This window comes from Triticum aestivum, chromosome 1B, assembly GCF_018294505.1.
Source record: "Triticum aestivum cultivar Chinese Spring chromosome 1B, IWGSC CS RefSeq v2.1, whole genome shotgun sequence".
In the NCBI taxonomy this organism is placed as follows: domain Eukaryota; kingdom Viridiplantae; phylum Streptophyta; class Magnoliopsida; order Poales; family Poaceae; genus Triticum; species Triticum aestivum.
The window spans coordinates 480,060,935-480,078,326 of record NC_057795.1 but is presented as its reverse complement, the minus strand read 5'-3'; the positions used below and the strand labels follow the sequence as shown (position 1 = coordinate 480,078,326).

Below are 17,392 nucleotides of genomic sequence, written 5' to 3'. Positions count from 1 at the left end.
TGCAGCAACTGCCACTGTTGCACCTCTAGTTTCAACTCCTCCAGCTCCACAGACGCCAGCTGAAGTATTTGCAGACGGACTCCTCTCCACACCATCTATGCACACCGAAGCAACCAACCAGAAGACCACTTCAAGAGCTCCCGGAGAACGTGCCTAGAGTGCCGCATAGCTCTATGCATTTTCAAGCTTTTTGGTAACTTGTTGCCAAAGGGGGAGAAAGTGTATAGATCATTAGGCTTCGAGAGAGAGTGTGTTTTGCTTTTTCTTGCCTCTCTTGCTACTTTGGTCATTTGCTTTGATCGTTTGCTTGTTTGATTCATGCTACAATATTTGTGCTTGTTTGTGAGATACTATTGTGATCATGTGTTTGATCATACTATGCTTTAATGTGCGCTTGCGTGATGATATCTATGATATTTGTATATGATCAATCATGTTTACCCTTGGTGATGAGTGCATGTTGTTTATATCTTATCATTTTGAGCGCTCCACCAAGATGTATGTGACATGGAAGAGTGACCCATGATCCTAATCGATTGTGCATTTGCATTCAAAGCAAATTTTAAATAGTGCACAAATTCAGGGGGAGCTCTTGCTTATCACATACTTCTCAAAACGACGATGTATTCCATTCATATTATCATTTGTCGAAGCTTTGATCTATATGTTATCATCAATTACCAAAAAGAGAGAGATTGAAACCACGCCAAAAATCTCCATGTTACATTGCGTTTGCCTTCTCCAAACCCTTCCCTTTACCTTCATATGCAATGTTTTAATTTCCGTTGCTACACTCTTAGAATTGCATGTGTAGGTTGATTGCTTGACTTGTGCTAAGTTGCTAAAATCTACCAAGACTTAAAATTGGGAAAAGGCTAAATTTTTATTTGATCCAGTAGTCTAATCAACCCCCCCCCTCTAGACTTACTTTTGATCCTACAGGTTTCAGCCTCGGAGAGGTTTTGTAGGGGGAGGGCGCGGCCGATGGCCGCCACACAAACCATGGCCACTGCCATGGCCGTGGATGTGTGCCACGATCCCCCCCCCCATCTCCTGTACAGAGGAGGGGGTGAAGTGGAGGTGGGCTAGGCCGGTGTAGTGGGCCAAGGCCCAGGTGGACTGGGGGTGCGTTGTTTTCTTTTTCTTTATATTTTTTTGTTTTTATCTTTATTACAACCTGTTTCCATTATTTTAGTAAGCAAAATAGTTGTGCTAAAACATACAACTAGCTCCAGAATTTGAGTTACAAAATAACCCATAGCCACAAAAGGTTTCACTCGTAATTAAAATAGTCTGATATTTTTTAAATTATAAAGGGTATCTAATTGTTTAAGACACTACTTTAATCAATTTTGAGCACTTAAACATTTAATAAAACCTTGGTCTCTTCACCAATAATACTTATGAATTGTTTGTACATTTTAGTTTTGGCATTTGAAAACTTCTGTTTTTGGACTTTAATTTAAATTTAAATTCGAACCGATTTGAATATAAGCGAGATTAGCAACAGTAACAGTGGTGATGTGGCCTCATTCACAAAGGATTATTGTAGCTTAATTACTCGCGCATTACATTCCGTCTCCGCTTCCATGCTTCCCTCGCGGATTGTGTAGCTGTTCCTTGGCGCTCGCACTCCTCCTCGACATCCGTGAAGTTTCGACAATACCTATGCATACACACGAGAGGGAGTGTCAAGTAGTATACCATCCTCGAAGGGGTCGAGTGAGCACCAGTAAAGGAGATGATTCGCCTCTTTGTATGTGAAGTAGATGCCGCACGTGTCACTTGTCAAACGGACTCTTGACATGATGATGTATGTAGGACGCTCCGCGTCAGATACTATCTGGTTGACGGTATTTATCCTCCTTGGCTACCTATGTGAACAACATTTCTAACCCAGTTGGTCAGAAAAAGTCTTACTTTGCCCAAAGACAAGAAGCGGTTAGAAAGAATGGTGAGAGGGCTTTTGGAGTTCTGCAGGCACGTTTTGAAGTTGCTTGTGGACCCGCTAAACAATGGGATCCGATGACGTTGTGGAAGGTGATGACCTATTGTGTGATCATGCACAACATGATCGCGGAGGATGAGGTTGAGAATGTAGCCACGGGTCTTGAATTTGAATATATGGGTGATCCTATCGAACTTCCCAATCAAAATCCGGCCACATTTAAAAAGTTTGGTCAAATGCATCAATAGATTTGGCATCAAGCAACTCACGAGCAATGGAGGAAGATCTGATTGAGCATCTGTGAGCGATCAAGGGGCCAAGGGGACAATATTGTTGGAGTGTACTTTTATAATTAGAACTACGGTTGAATTTGAACTATTTTAGACTATGTACGTGGCTATTTTAACATACAGACTTTGAAAAAATGGAAGTCGGCTATATGCTGGCAGTATTAGATGGTCGGTTTCTGCATTGGTATCCACTGATTGGTCATTCTGTTAGCAGACGGATACCGAAGAAAATTTGCAGATCAATGTTGGAAATGCCATTAGAAGTTTATTGATTTCTGTCTGTGTGGTCGTGCGGGTTCATGCTTCAGTGTTTTCGTTCGGTTATTCATCGATCGACCGGGCAATTATTTTTGTTTAATTGACGAGTTTAGATCCCTTGCAAACGCCGAGACGTGCGTGCCGTGCAGCAGGACCGTACTAGTAGCCTGTAGCCAGGCCCAGCGGAGGCCGCCCCGTGGCCGCTTCCTGGACCCGGTCAGCTAGCCAGCTAGCTAGTCGGGCGCCCGAATCCAAATCCAAATCGCAATGTGAACGCGGCAAGCCGACTTGCGGCTCGGTCTGGGGTACATGTTTTTTGGGTGCGCTGCCGGTGGTCTACCCGCGCTGTGCCACTGCCCACGTCCGCCACCTGGTTGGTTTGGTTGCCTCTACGACTTGTCATCCCTGTGCATCTCCCCTATCCGTCCGTCCTTCTCTGTATTCTTCGGGTCGCTCTCCACTCTCCTCTCATGGTGGTAGGTGAGGTGACACACCATGCGAGAGAGCTTGTTTGCGACGACGGGACACCTAATGCATAGCTTAGCATAAGTAGGTGACGGCTGGACCGAGCCTCTGATTCGAGATATCTACGGCCACTGGCCAGACAGAATTGTCCGAGTTTAGTTGCGTCAGGTTCAGGTAGACGTAATATGTGCAACTAGTACTGCATAGTATCTCTGTATCTGAATATCTGATGCCTCTGATTCTGAAGTCTGAACCAAAGGGAAGACCATGGTAGAAGATGGCATGGACGGCCCGGCCCTGCCCCCCATGCGTACAAGAGTGATGAGTAGGACGAGTGGCTAGAGCACTGAACTGTGAAAGCAAGCTTTTTCCCACGTGACCGCCATTGTCCAAATCGCATTTCACAACTCGCAATTAGCTTTCGCCCCGACAGTGACCCTTTTTGCTTGGGACGAGTAGTGCTACTAGCTTTGCACAGAAGAAAGAAAAATTACTAGGTTTGTAGTCCACTCGGCCTTTTTTTTTGGGGGGGGGGGGGGGGGGGGGGGGGTAGTCGACTCAACCAATCAAAAAAGCTAATTGCGAGTTTTTCAAGTTCCTAGGCCCCAAGCTAGTGGCGATAATTGTGTGGACGGAGGAGGGGGAGGAGGTTGTTGGGCGACGCCTCTTTTTTTTTAGAAAAGGAGGATGATCCCCGACCTCTGCATCTGGTAGATGCATACGGTCATTTTATTGATTATTCTCGAGGACCTTACAAAGTTTTACAACAATAAGCCTGAATCCACCATCTTGGCAACACATGCCACTACTCCTATCCAAAGTGATGAAGGGGTGTTAGCTGGGCCACTACTCAAACCACTCACCTAAGTCTAACATCAAAAAGCCGGAAACCGAAACATATTCGGAAGCCCCAGCCGAGCCACATACCGGGTCTGGGGCACAATCCGGTCAGACGCACTCGTGTGTCGTCGCCACCATCTTCCGCAGGTCCGTCTTCAGATCATATTGAGGCTTCTACCTTGTCTGGCCACTCTGCCATCGACGTCACCATGACGCCAGACAACAACCTCCTCCTGCGCGAGTCCATCTCCGTGCATCGGGCGGCGAGCCTCCACAGCGCCATGCCGCCGATCCTCGCCGCCATCAATGAATGAGATGAAGTACCGCTCCACCACGGCATGTACAGGGTGAGGAAGGGCGAGGTCCCCATCGGAGACACGGCCGGAAGGGCCGCCACCAGGAACCAGACAAGCTCGCAATACACACCCAGCATCCCCATGCCCAAGTCGGGGCCTTCAAGAAGGTGACGACGCTGTGGCGCCGCCGCCGCTTAGCCACCGGGGCTAGGGTTTTCACCCGGGCGCAGGGGAAGGGGGAGGCAGGGGATGTTTAGCCTCGGCGCCGCCACCAAGGAGGGAATGGCGTCCGGGACGCCATCGACGCCGTGACCGCCACCGGCGGCCAAGGGTTTCCCCCGGCCAAGCACCCTGCCGCCACCTCCGAGCCAGCCACCACATCCGCCGGCGCTAGTACGCCGGAGATCCAGGCCGGCCGGAGGTCATGCATCACGAGCGGACCAGGATCACCTCCGATCTGACCCGGGGAGCCCGGGGCCTCCAAGCGCCAAGACCTGCGCCCACCGGGACCTCGCTGCCCGCGCAGCCGAGGGGAACCAGCCTACCTCACCGACGAACACTCCCGCCGCCGGGGAGCGCCGTCCGCACCAGCGAGGCCGCCGCCTCAGATCCGGACACCACCGAAAGGGAGCGGTCCCCGCCGCCACCATCCCGGGGCATCCCCGCAGCCGTGGCCGCGCCCAACCCCATCGACGCGCAGCCAAGGGCACGCGCACCAGGCGTTGGACGAGCACGCAGCCAGGCGCACAGATCCCAGGCTCCAGAGGGCGCCGGCGGATCTCCCCTCTCGACGCGCCAGACTGGCCAGGGATAGCGCCCTGCCGCTGCCTTCCTCGGGGCCGGCCCGGGCTTCGCCGGCGGACGCCCTCTGGCGGCGGCGAGACAGGTGGGGAAGGGGGCGGGGACTGTGGCGGCGCTATGGTTTCTACCCCCGTGTCGCCAGAGCTAGGCGACGCGGGGGTCGCGGGGCGACGCCTCTTTCCTTCCTCCATTGCTTCTTTCACCCGTTCTGCTCGTTGGTGGTGTAAAAATGTACTACGAAAGACTAACCACAGTGGGAGTAACATAGGTAGTAACATCACACATATTTAAATAAAATAGATAATGTGGCAAGCAATAAAGAAAGAAAGAGAGGCATATGACAACATAGCTAGTTACTAATAGTATGAGTAACATCACACATATCAAGGCAAGATGAGTCTATAGCTTAATAAATAAAATGTTACGCATGCTAACACACATATATTACCCCCACTATAGAAATAGTAACATAAATTAGTAACATGGGCATGTAACTACTCTATGTTACTATCTATTATGGGTAGTCTAATCGGCTAGTATTGATACTGATCGGATCGTGGTTGGTGGCAGGTGGTGTTGGTGCTGGACCACGACACCGCCCCGTTTGTGACCTCGATCGATCCTCATGTCACATCCTCTCTTTCGCTTCCCATGAGGTCCTGATTAACTCAACTACTCGAGTGAGTGATCAATCCACCATGGAACTTTTCACTTCAGAAGAGATGTGGTTGTGCCGTGCATGTTCTCGGGGAGAAAAGGACACACGTGGCGGCGGCATCGTGCGTGTCATCGTGTCGATCTCATGTGCTCTTTTCCGGCTCTAGACTGCATATAAATAAACGTACTACAATTCTCCTTCCTACATTTGCAACTGCACCTGTCGGCAAGGGGGGCAATGCACGGTTATTGGGCCAAAGAGTAGTTCGTCAGATCTCGCTTACAACGCGGAAATAAACAACATTCTCCGGTTCCCGCTGTAAACGACCATCAAACTGATCCTTATTAATAAAATCCGTGCATCCCAAACATGCTTTTTTTACGGGAATATGCTCTATTATTAGAAAAATGCTGTGACTGACGAGGAGGTCTTATCCGTTGGATGATTTTCCGGACTTTTTTTCTCGTCGTTGGCGCGGGATCGAGCGAGCGGCGAGGTTCTTGCGTCGTCCTGCACCGTCGCATTCGCTGTGCCACGGCGGTCAGTGCGTACGGCGGAAGGCGACGGCCTTCGTCCGTGCCCGTCAGCGTCATGGGCTGGCTCGCGCTGCAGACCGATTGGCCGCCGGCTGCTATTTCTCCGGTCGTATTCGGTTCCTCTTTTATTTATGTCCTCGCTGTCGTTAATCACGAGGCTGCTTCTGTCGGGAATCGATCAGCAAGCAGTGACTGAGTAGAATACATGTATGGCAACGTTTTTTCCCTCAAAAAAAAAGAATACATGTATGGCATGCCGCGTTGGCCGGTTGCTCTCGTACCGTGTGGCGCTAGCTAACATGGATGCATGCACCGATCCAGGGAAAGCGTGGTAAGTTCAGCGTTGAGGCGATCGAATGTCGCCCGCCACAAGTGCAACTACCACAAAAATACACGCTCTTCCGGTGGGATATAGGAGAATCTGAAGCTTTCCTGGTCACTGAACCGTATATACCTTGCAAACAAAAGAAACGCATATATATAGCTCTTCGATTATGTGGTTTTCATCAGCCTGAACTAAATTTGTAAGATATACTCAAGCCATGACTGGGAACTCGTTAAAAGGCCATGGCTGCAAAAAGTAAAAATTGAAGCAAGGCCATGGCTGCTATTTTATTTTATTTTATTGAGCAAGCTATGGCTGCATTTTTTTTTTGAGAAACGCTATGGCTGCAAATGGCAACGCACATTCGGCCGTCTGGCCGACAGTTTTGATTTTTTTGAGACACTTCTGGTCGACAGGTTCACCGTTTAGATTGGCAGCCCGGTCCATTATCCTGCTCACGGCCCACTGAATTTTCAAGTTTCAGGAAGAAAAAATACCTATTGTCTCAAACTAGCACCCTCATCGAATGGATGAATCACCCTGTAACAAAACAACAGAGCTCTTGTATGATTGTGAGAGGAGGCTCTTTATTGAAAGGCTTTTTTTATAAAATATGCAGCCCAAATTTCTCAACGACAATAAGAAGAAGAAAAAACATCTGTGAACAAAAGGGAAAGAAGAAATGAAATGAAAGACACACACATACAGCAGCAGCAGCAGCTGTGTTTATTTCTCTATCGAATAACAACAGCAGTACCTGACGCTCTACACGTTCTACAACTTATGAATGGCTTTCATGTCGGCAGCCTCCTTCAGAGTCCCTTGCTCAACATGATCCCACCAGCCCATCAGGAAGTTGTCCACCACCAGCCTGAACCAAGGGGACAGCTTGATGCCACCTTCCCCGTCATCTGCTTTCTTAATCAGCTGCTTCAGCTCGTCACGGTTCACGTACTTGACGTCGGACACTTCTTCGGGGTTTGGGTTGAGCTTCACGTCCCGAACCATGAACAGGAGGTAGTCCACTAAAATAACCACAAATCAAGAGGCCACAAGATCTATAAGTCAGCACTTTGAAATACTACAGATAGGGACAACGTGCCACAAAACACAAAATTGCATTAAAACTGGAAATGCGTCAGTTATGAACATAAAGGCAAGTATTTACGTTCGTGTTCGCCCCATTTTCCATCAGATGGAGCCTTGTAAAGCATCTTCCCGAGTGGGATGAATTGGTCAACTGGTAAATCTTCAGCCTGTATTCCCAGTTCGTCAAATAGTTTCCTCTGTGCTGCATTTCTGACCCCTGAACCAGAATAAAAGATTGCGACTGGTGTTCAGTAAGGTGGAAGCAATAATGTGGATTGTGCAACTAATGTTATGAAACCAGTCTTCACGCCTCAGGGCAGATTGATGTACCTTGGCAGTTCTCCTCAATGAGCTCAGACTCACGGTGTAAAGGGTGGCTACAGCAAGTGTTTGTCCAGACAAGTGGAAATGTCACTTTTGTCGTAGACCGTTGCTGTAAAGAGTACAATATTACAAATTGTCTGTAATAGAAATGTAAGAAATATTTATATGATATGCTAGTGATAAAAAGAAGAAACAAAGTTGCAGGTTAAGGCAGTATAAAAAGATGCTAACATATGATTCAGGTCAGGTGTGCTGCCCTATTTCTGTGTAGCAAGTTCAACAGTTCGTCTTAACAGGAGTGAAGGAAGGACTGGAGATTGCACCCTCCAAAGCAGGGCCTTACCAACCGCCGAAATGATCTTACTTAGAACAAGATATATCAGTGTTCGCAGCCTACCAAAACCGATGCAGCCGTTTATGAAAATATCATTTTTCACACATATCAGCCTATATATCAACCAAAATGGCAGACATTTCACCTAACGTTTCCACTGATATGGACGTATCTGTATATGGCAATGATTCTCTATTAAAAAAGTGTTAGGAATAATATGATGCATTTACAAGTTCGTCAAATTATTGAAGATTGAAAGAATATGCTTAAATTTGGGATATAACATCTACAATGTACTTTCTTACGTTGCAGAATATCCCACGAGTCTATATTTATTACTACGTATTTCATGATCAACTAGTCAAAAATCAATCATTCACATACTCACTATGCTCAAGCATTGTTATTCTACATCTAATTTCACAAAAAAGACATGATATGAATAAGAATAGCAAACAAATAGAGGTATTTTCCACTGATACAACTATATATCATCTGATACACCATCCGATATCTGACATCATATATGCTGGAGTCACAGATGTGAAACCAATATCCAACATTTTTTAACCTTGGGGCAGCAACTAGGCCAAGACATCTCACATAAAAAATAGGCCTGACAGCGAAGATGTGAAACCAGACTAAGTTTGATTGTAGTTTCAAGTTGAAATGTAGATGAACCAAGCTATAGATTACACTTTCATACATGGGCATATAACTGTTTGCATGATTACTAGCCCAGCTAACCCAACTCCTCTTAGATTCACCACAAGCTAATCTATGCCAAAGCTCCTAGATACCTCTGGAATTGATCTTTTTTTAACTTGACTGTGCTATGCACACATCCTTACATACACTAGACTTAATCACCCGAACTAATCTTGAAAACAAAACGCGACTTTGCATTCTTAAGCTTCATAACAAAATAACCATATCACCTAATTGATTGGAAACTATAACAGAAGTGGATCATAGTCAAGATACATGGTAAAATGGAAGTTGTATATACCTGAAGTAACAATTCATATTTGGAGTTGAAAAGAAAAACACTGAACGCTCTGTGAAGGGCATGCCCTGATTCTATCTTTTCCATGAGATGGCCTAAAATTACAAGACCGCAATTAATAAACAAAACTGATTGCTGCTAAAACAGATACTTCAATCCTAGTTCTTCAGTTGAAATGCAACAAGCTACCAAACAGCAAAGCATGCAAATTCCATGTGATGAACTGATGATAGAAAAAATCATAATTATGCATTTAATTAGCTCCTGCTCATCTCATTTTGCTGTCAATGTGCCTCAAAATTCCACCTGAAGTTTGTATTGGCTGGAAAAGTTGTTTGCTTCTCTTCTTAATGATTTTTTTTCTTTATCTGTACCACCATATAGTATACAAATGCTCCCTCCGTTTACAAATATAAGATGTTTTGGATATTTCAATATGGATTCCATACGGACTGAAATGAGTGAACAGACACACTAAGACGTGTCTATATACATCCGATTCATAAAAAAGTCAGAACATCTTATTTTGTGAACGAAGGGAGTAACTTTGAATACAGACTATTGGATGAACTCGATCCGATGGTCGAGAGGTGGCAAATCCAAGTGTTGCTGGCAGTACGATGCCTCCTTGAATCCGAATTTTTCCATGATTATACTTAGTACACCCCTTCTAAGTTCTAATGGAGAATGCATTTATCACATGTACCATCTCCACAATCTTCTATTCTATTCTAGACTCTTCCATACATTTTCTTGCTCCAATTTTTATATCTCTTGAACAAAAAAGTTTTCATTTATGATTACCTTGTGAATTTTCGTTCAAGGTGAAAGACTTGTGACCAGCTATTTTTAAAGTCTATATATATTTTGTACAGAATTTCTCCCTCTCACACAATTCACGTGCAAAGCACATACAACCTACTAGTAAAAATAGTACTTGAAGCCATCTTCATTACCCTATTGGTCAGGATTAAAAAAAAATGTTGGAGACTGCTTGGAAATTGGAATAGTATGATCCAATGCAATTCCCTAGTACCTTGGCACAAACCCCCTTCCATGGGCCAGAGGTCATAGAAAAAGTTAAGCCAAACTCGAGTACCCATCCAACTAACAAAAGATTCATTGTTGATGGCAATACCAAGAAATTTTTAGCAGCTCAATGGATGTTGTCAAACACACAATAGCTATCTAACCGAATATGAAGATAATATTGCAGACAGCATGGATGATAAAATGAGGTATTACGGAACACAATCACAAAGACATGAAGGAAATGATTAACACGTACAGTTATACTTAGACTCGTGGCCAATGACATTGTCATGTTCATCGACTAATATGCACCTGCATGGGAAATTCAACACTTCAGTTGTACTGACAGAAGATAAAACGGAAGCGACAATCTATCTCAGTTTAAGTTTTATAGTTGTGCAACCTAAATATGTCAATATGCTAACGGCATCAAAGCTAGACAGCCAAAGAAAAGAAGAGATGCTTATGCTAATCCCCTGAACCTGGTGACAGAAAGGGGAATGGCCCGGTTAGAAAATTCATCCAAACCTACAAAATTAACAATATTCTTCACAGCAAAGCACCAAACGGAAACCTCGGATTTAACGACAAATTCCACGAGGAGACGGGCGCAATTCACAGCAGAGTCAGGACAAGTTGACGAGACGAGATAGGGGGGTCGGGACACTCACTCGTCGTCGAACATGAGCCGGCGCTGGACGGCGTCCATCCCCGCGTCCGCCTCGGCGTCGACGGCGCCGGCCTTCCCCATCACGACGGCCGTGGCGGCGAACGAGGAGCGCCCGCGGAAGGCGAGCGCCGGCCGGGGGAGAAGCCCCGAGTGGGAGGAGGAGGAGGAGGTGAGCGCGAGGCGGGACGAGGCGCGCCCGAGGCCGAGCGAGGCGGCGGAGGAGAAGAGCGCGAGGGAACGCGCCGCCGAGGCCGCCATGGTGGAAAGGTGGAGGGAGATGCTCGCGACGGCTGGATTTGGGGGTTAACTGTACTGTTAGCGGGGTGGCGGGTGCGGTGGGTCACATGAACAGAAGAGAAGAGGTCTGCTACTACTTCTGTTTGATGATGTCTCGACTCCCGAGTGAGTCCAACATAAGTATCGCTTGGAAAAACAGGTCCAAGAGAAGTACGATGCCCTGCGTTTTCAAACTTTTACAATGCCGGACACATGTTTAATGGGCGTTGAAGAAGCATAACCACGTGTGTGAGATGGTGATTATTCTTGGATGGCGAACCCACATTTTTCTTTTCTTTTTCCCTCCGCAAGGGTCAATGGCATCTCCAACGCTCACCTTCAAACCCCCCGCAGCCGTCCAGGCCGCGGTCTGAACACGTTGTGCCATCCAACAGTGCCCTGCATCCGTTTTCATGGTGGTCCGGACGTACTCTCTCCCACAAACCGAAAACAAACTATGAGCTCTTTGCGGGCGTCCGGACAACCGTCATTTCCGCTTCTTACCATCCTGGCACACCTAAAACTCTCCACCCTCGCACGCGTGCGTTCCTACCTGGCGCCAGCTGCCCGCATTCATGCCGCTCTAGAGCAGCCATTTGCTACTTGTGAGTTGTATTAGAATTTTTCCTGAAGAGGAAGGGTGAAGCAATATAGTAGCTGGTAGTATTTCTCTCACTGAGAATCAAGATTATCGAACCAATAGGAGAACCACACAAATTCTATTAAACAACACCTACACACACAAAAGCAAATACTTGCACCCAACAAAGGCAAGAGGGTTATCAACCCCCTTGAACTCGTTACTTGTAAGGATTAAATCTTGTAGTGGTAGATAAATAAAAAGAAAAGTAAATAAATTACAGCAAGGTATTTTTCATTTTAGTAATATGATTAAAGTAGACCGGGGGGCATAATTTTCACTAGAGTCTTCTTTTTCAAAACTAGCATATAGTGGGTAAACAAATTACAATTGGGCAATTCATAGGAAGGCGCATAGTTATGATGTTATTCACCGTAATGATTATGTATATGGACATCACGTCTGTGACAAGTAGACCGGCTCATGCCTGCATTTACTACTATTACTCCATTTCGGGAGCATTTCTATGCTTGCCTCTATACGTATTAAGTTCATAAGAAATAGAGTAATGCATGAAGTATGATGACATGATGTAGATAGAATAAAATTAAGCAATATGATTAAACCCCATCGTTTTACTTTTAATGGCAACAATACAAATACGCGCCTCGCTACCCCTTTTGTCATTGGATGAGGACACCGCAAGATTGAAATCATTACAAAACACCCTACCACTGAAGATAAATCAATCTAGTTGGTCAAACCAAATGGATAATATAACAATCATGCATCATAAAGTTCATGAAAGACTCGGCTACTTCCAATGAATAATGTGATCATAAATCCATAATTCGTCGGATCCCAACAAACACACCGCAAAAGAAGATTACATCGGATAGAACTCCGAGAATATCGAGGAGAATATTGTATTGAAGATCAAAGAGAGAGAATCGGCCATCTAGTTACTAGCTATGGACCCATAGGTCTGTGGTGAACTACTCACACATCATCGAAAGGGCAGCGAGGTTGATTTAGAAGCCATCCATGATCGATTCCCCTCCGGTAGAGTACTGGGAAAGGCCTCCAGATGATATCGCGCAAGAACAGAAGCTTGCAGCGGCGGAAAAATTGTTTCGGGTGACTCTTTAGGGGTTTCCCAACATTTGAGAATTTATAGAAGTGAAATTAAGTCAGACGGAGCCACATGAAGCCCACAAGGTAACAGGGCGTGCCTACCCCCCGGCGCGCCATGTTGCCTTGTCGTCTCCCCGTTTATCGTCTGGTCTCTCACAAAGCTTCTAGGGTGTCTTCTGTCCAGAAAAAAATCGTCAAAAAGTTTCGTAGCATTTGGACTCCGTTTGGTACAGATTTCCTGGAAAACCAAAACAAGTAGAAAACAACAACTAGCACTAGGCACTGAGTTAATAGGTTAGTCCCCCAAAATGATATAAAATTATATAAAAAGTATTCAAGATTGATAATATAATAGCATGTAACAATCAAAATTTATAGTTACATTGGAGATGTATCAACATCCCAAGCTTAATTCCTACTTGTCCTTGAGTAGGTAAATGATAAAAAGCAGAATTTTTTTATGTTGAATGCTACCTAGCATGTTTATCATGTAATTTATTTATGGTGTAAATGTTGGGGAACGTTGCAGAAAATAAAAAATTTCTACGCTTCACCAAGATCAATCTATGGAGTTCATCTAGCAACGAGAGAGAGGAGTGCATCTACATACCCTTGTAGATCGCGAGCGGAAGCGTTCAAGAGAACGGGGTTGAGGGAGTCGTACTCGTCGTGATCCAAATCACCAATGATCCTAGTGCTGAACGGACAGCACCTCCGCGTTCAACACACGTACGGTTAGGAAGACGTCTCCTCCTTCTTGATCCAGCAAGGGGGAAGGAGAGGTTGATGAAGATACAGCAGCACGACGGCGTGGTGGTGGAAGTAGCGGTGATCTCGGCAGGGCTTCGCCAAGCTCAGCGAGAGGGAGAGGTGGTACGGGGAGAGGGAGGCGCCAGGGACTAGGGTGCGGCTGCCCTCCCTCCCCTCCTCTTTATATAGGGGGCCTAGGGGGTGCGCCGGCCCTGGAGATCCCATCTCCAGGGGGGGCGGCCTAGGGGGGGACTTGCCCCCCAAGTCAAGTGGGGCGCCCCCCACCCCTAGGGTTTCCAACCCTAGGCGCAAGGGAGGCCCAAGGGGGGTGCACCAGCCCATCAGGGGCTGGCTCCCTTCCCGTTTCAGCCCACGTGGCCCTCCGGGATAGGTGGCCCCACCCGGTGGACCCCCGGGACCCTTCCGGTGGTCCCGGTACAATATCGGTGACCCCCGAAACTTTCCCGGTGCCCGAAACTGGACTTCCTATATATAATTCTTTACCTCCGGACCATTCCGGAACTCCTAGTGACGTTTGGGATCTCATCCGGGACTCTGAACAACTTTCGGGTTTCCGCATACTAATATCTCTACAACCCTAGCATCACCGAACCTTAAGTGTGTAGACCCTACGGGTTCGGGAGACATGCAGACATGATCGAGACGACTCTCCGGTCAATAACCAACAGCAGGATCTGGATACCCATGTTGGCTCCCACATGCTCCTCGATGATCTCATCGGATGAACCACGATGTCGAGGATTCAAGTAATCCCGTATACAATTCCCTTTGTCAATCGGTACGTTACTTGCCCGAGATTCGATCGTCGGTATCCCAATAACTCGTTCAATCTCGTTACCGGCAAGTCACTTTACTCGTACCGTAATGCATGATCCCGTGACCAAACACTTGGTCACATTGAGCTCATTATGATGATGCATTACCGAGTGGGCCCAGAGATACCTCTCCGTCATACAAAGTGACAAATCCCAGTCTCGATCCGTGTCAACCCAACAGATACTTTCGAGGATACCTGTAGTATACCTTTATAGTCACCTAGTTACGTTGTGACGTTTGGTACACCCAAAGCCTCCTACGGTATCCGGGAGTTACACGATCTCATGGTCTAAGGAAATGATACTTGACATTGGAAAAGCTCTAGCAAACGAACTACACGATCTTGTGCTATGCTTAGGATTGGGTCTTGTCCATCACATCATTCTCCTAATGATGTGATCCCATTATCAACGACATCCAATGTCCATAGTCAGGAAACCATGACTATTTGTTGATCAACGAGCTAGTCAACTAGAGGCTTACTAGGGACATGTTGTGGTCTATTTATTCACACATGTATTACGATTTCCGGATAACACAATTATAGCATGAATAATAAACAATTATCATGAACAAGGAAATATAATAGTAATCATTTTATTATTGCCTCTAGGGCATATTTCCAACAGTCTCCCACTTGCACTAGAGTCAATAATCTAGTTACATTGTGATGAATCAAACACCCATAGAGTTCTGGTGTTGATCATGTTTTGCTCGCGGAAGAGGTTTAGTCAATGGATCTGCGACATTCAGATCCGTATGCACTTTGCAAATATCTATGTCTCCATCTTGAACATTTTCACGAATGGAGTTGAAGCGACGCTTGATGTGCCTGGTCTTCTTGTGAAACCTGGGCTCCTTGGCAAGGGCAATAGCTCCAGTGTTGTCACAGAAGAGGGTGATTGGCCCTGACGCATTGGGTATGACTCCTAGGTCGGTGATGAACTCCTTCATCCAGATTGCTTCATGCGCTGCCTCCGAGGCTGCCATGTACTCCGCTTCACATGTAGATCCCGCCACGACGCTCTGCTTGCAACTGCAACAGCTTATTGCCCCTCCATTCAAAATATACACGTATCCGGTTTGTGACTTAGAGTCATCCAGATCCGTGTCGAAGCTAGCATCTTCGTAACCCTTTACGACGAGCTCTTCGTCACCTCCATAAACGAGAAACATATCCTTAGTCCTCTTCAGGTACTTCAGGATATTCTTGACCGCTGTCCAGTGTTCCTTGCCGGGATTACTTTGGTACCTTCCTACCAAACTTACGGCAAGGTTTACATCAGGTCTGGTACACAGCATGGCATACATAATAGACCCTATGGCTGAGGCATAGGGGATGACACTCATCTCTTCTATATCTTCTGCCGTGGTCGGGCATTGAGCCGAGCTCAATCTCACACCTTGCAATACATGCAAGAAACCTTTCTTTGACTGATCCATATTGAACTTCTTTAATATCTTATCAAGGTATGTGCTTTGTGAAAGACCTATGAGGCGTGTTGATCTATCCCTATAGATCTTGATGCCTAATATGTAAGCAGCTTCTCCAAGGTCCTTCATTGAAAACACTTATTCAAGTAGGCTTTAATGTTGTTCAAAAGTTATATATCATTTCCCATCAAAAGTATGGCATCTACATATAATATGAGAAATGCTACAGAGCTCCCACTCACTTTCTTGTAAACGCAGGCTTCTCCATAAGTTTGCATAAACCCAAACGCTTTGATCATCTCATCAAAGCGAATGTTCCAACTCTGAGATGCTTGCACCAACCCATAAATGGATCGCTGGAGTTTGCATACCTTGTTAGCATTCTCTGGATCGACAAAACCTTCCGGCTGCATCATATACAATTCTTCCTTAAGATAGCCGTTAAGGAATGCCATTTTGACGTCCATCTGCCATATCTCATAATCATAGTATGCGGCAATTGCTAACATGATTCGGACGGACTTCAGCTTCGCTACGGGAGAGAAAGTCTCATCGTAGTCAACCCCTTGAACTTGCCGATAACCCTTAGCGACAAGTCAAGCTTTATAGATGGCAACATTACCATCCGCGTCCATCTTCTTCTTAAAGATCCATTTGTTTTCTATCGCTCGCCGATCATCGGGCAAGTCTGTCAAAGTCCATACTTTGTTTTCATACATGGATCCTATCTCGGATTGCATGGCTTCAAGCCATTTGTTGGAATCTGGGCCCGCCATCGCTTCTTCATAGTTCGAAGGTTCACCGTTGTCTAACAACATGATTTCCAGGACAGGGTTGCCATACCATTCTGGTGTGGAACGTGTCCTTGTGGACCTATGAAGTTCAGTAGCAACTTGATCTGAAGTACCTTGATCATCATCATTAACTTCCTCTCTAGTCGGTGCAGGCACCACAGAAACATCTTCCTGAGTTGCGCTACTTTCCGGTTCAAGAGGAAGTACTTCATCAAGTTCTACTTTCCTCCCACTTACTTCTTTCGGGAGAAACTCTTTCTCCAGAAAGGACCCGTTCATGGCAACAAAGATCTTGCCTTCGGATCTAAGGTAGAAGGTATACCCAATGGTTTCCTTAGGGTATCTTATGAAGACGCATTTTTCCGACTTGGGTTCAAGCTTTTCAGGTTGAAGTTTCTTGACATAAGCATCGCATCCCCAAACTTTCAGAAACGACAGCTTAGGTTTCTTTACAAACCATAATTCATACGGTGTCGTCTCAACGGATTTAGATGGTGCCCTATTTAAAGTGAATGTAGTTGTCTCTAGAGTGTATCCCCAGAATGATAGCGGTAAATTGGTGAGTGACATCATAGATCGCACCATATCCAATAGAGTGCGATTACGACGTTCGGGCACACTGTTACGCTGAGGTGTTCCAGGCGGCGTGAGTTGTGAAACAATTCCACATTTCCTTAAGTGTGTACCAAATTCGTGACTTATATATTCTCGTCCA

At 46.0% G+C, this 17,392-nt stretch overlaps 1 protein-coding gene across 1 annotated transcript; it reads right to left on the bottom strand.

Moving 5' to 3' along the window:
* Nucleotides 1-6,984: 6,984 nt before the first annotated feature.
* LOC123132917 (isopentenyl-diphosphate Delta-isomerase I) lies at nt 6,985-11,257 on the bottom strand. The gene is made up of 6 exons (XM_044552547.1): nt 10,874-11,257; nt 10,459-10,514; nt 9,174-9,265; nt 7,837-7,939; nt 7,586-7,723; nt 6,985-7,442 (listed from the first exon to the last, which is right to left on the bottom strand). The coding sequence occupies exons 1-6, from the start codon at nt 11,128-11,130 to the stop codon at nt 7,192-7,194; spliced, it is 897 nt and encodes a 298-aa protein (XP_044408482.1). The 5' UTR covers nt 11,131-11,257; the 3' UTR covers nt 6,985-7,191.
* Between the last annotated feature and the right edge of the window lie 6,135 nt (nt 11,258-17,392).

Excerpts from the sequence above, each read along its gene's own strand:
- LOC123132917 (XM_044552547.1), bottom strand. The coding sequence starts at position 11,130 with ATGGCGGCCTCGGCGGCGCGTTCCCTCGCGCTCTTCTCCTCCGCCGCC. Across the intron at positions 9,266-10,458 it reads CCACGAGTCTAAGTATAACT|GCCATCTCATGGAAAAGATA; the intron begins GTACGTGTTAAT and ends TTGTAATTTTAG. Across the intron at positions 7,724-7,836 it reads CATTGAGGAGAACTGCCAAG|GGGTCAGAAATGCAGCACAG; the intron begins GTACATCAATCT and ends ATTCTGGTTCAG.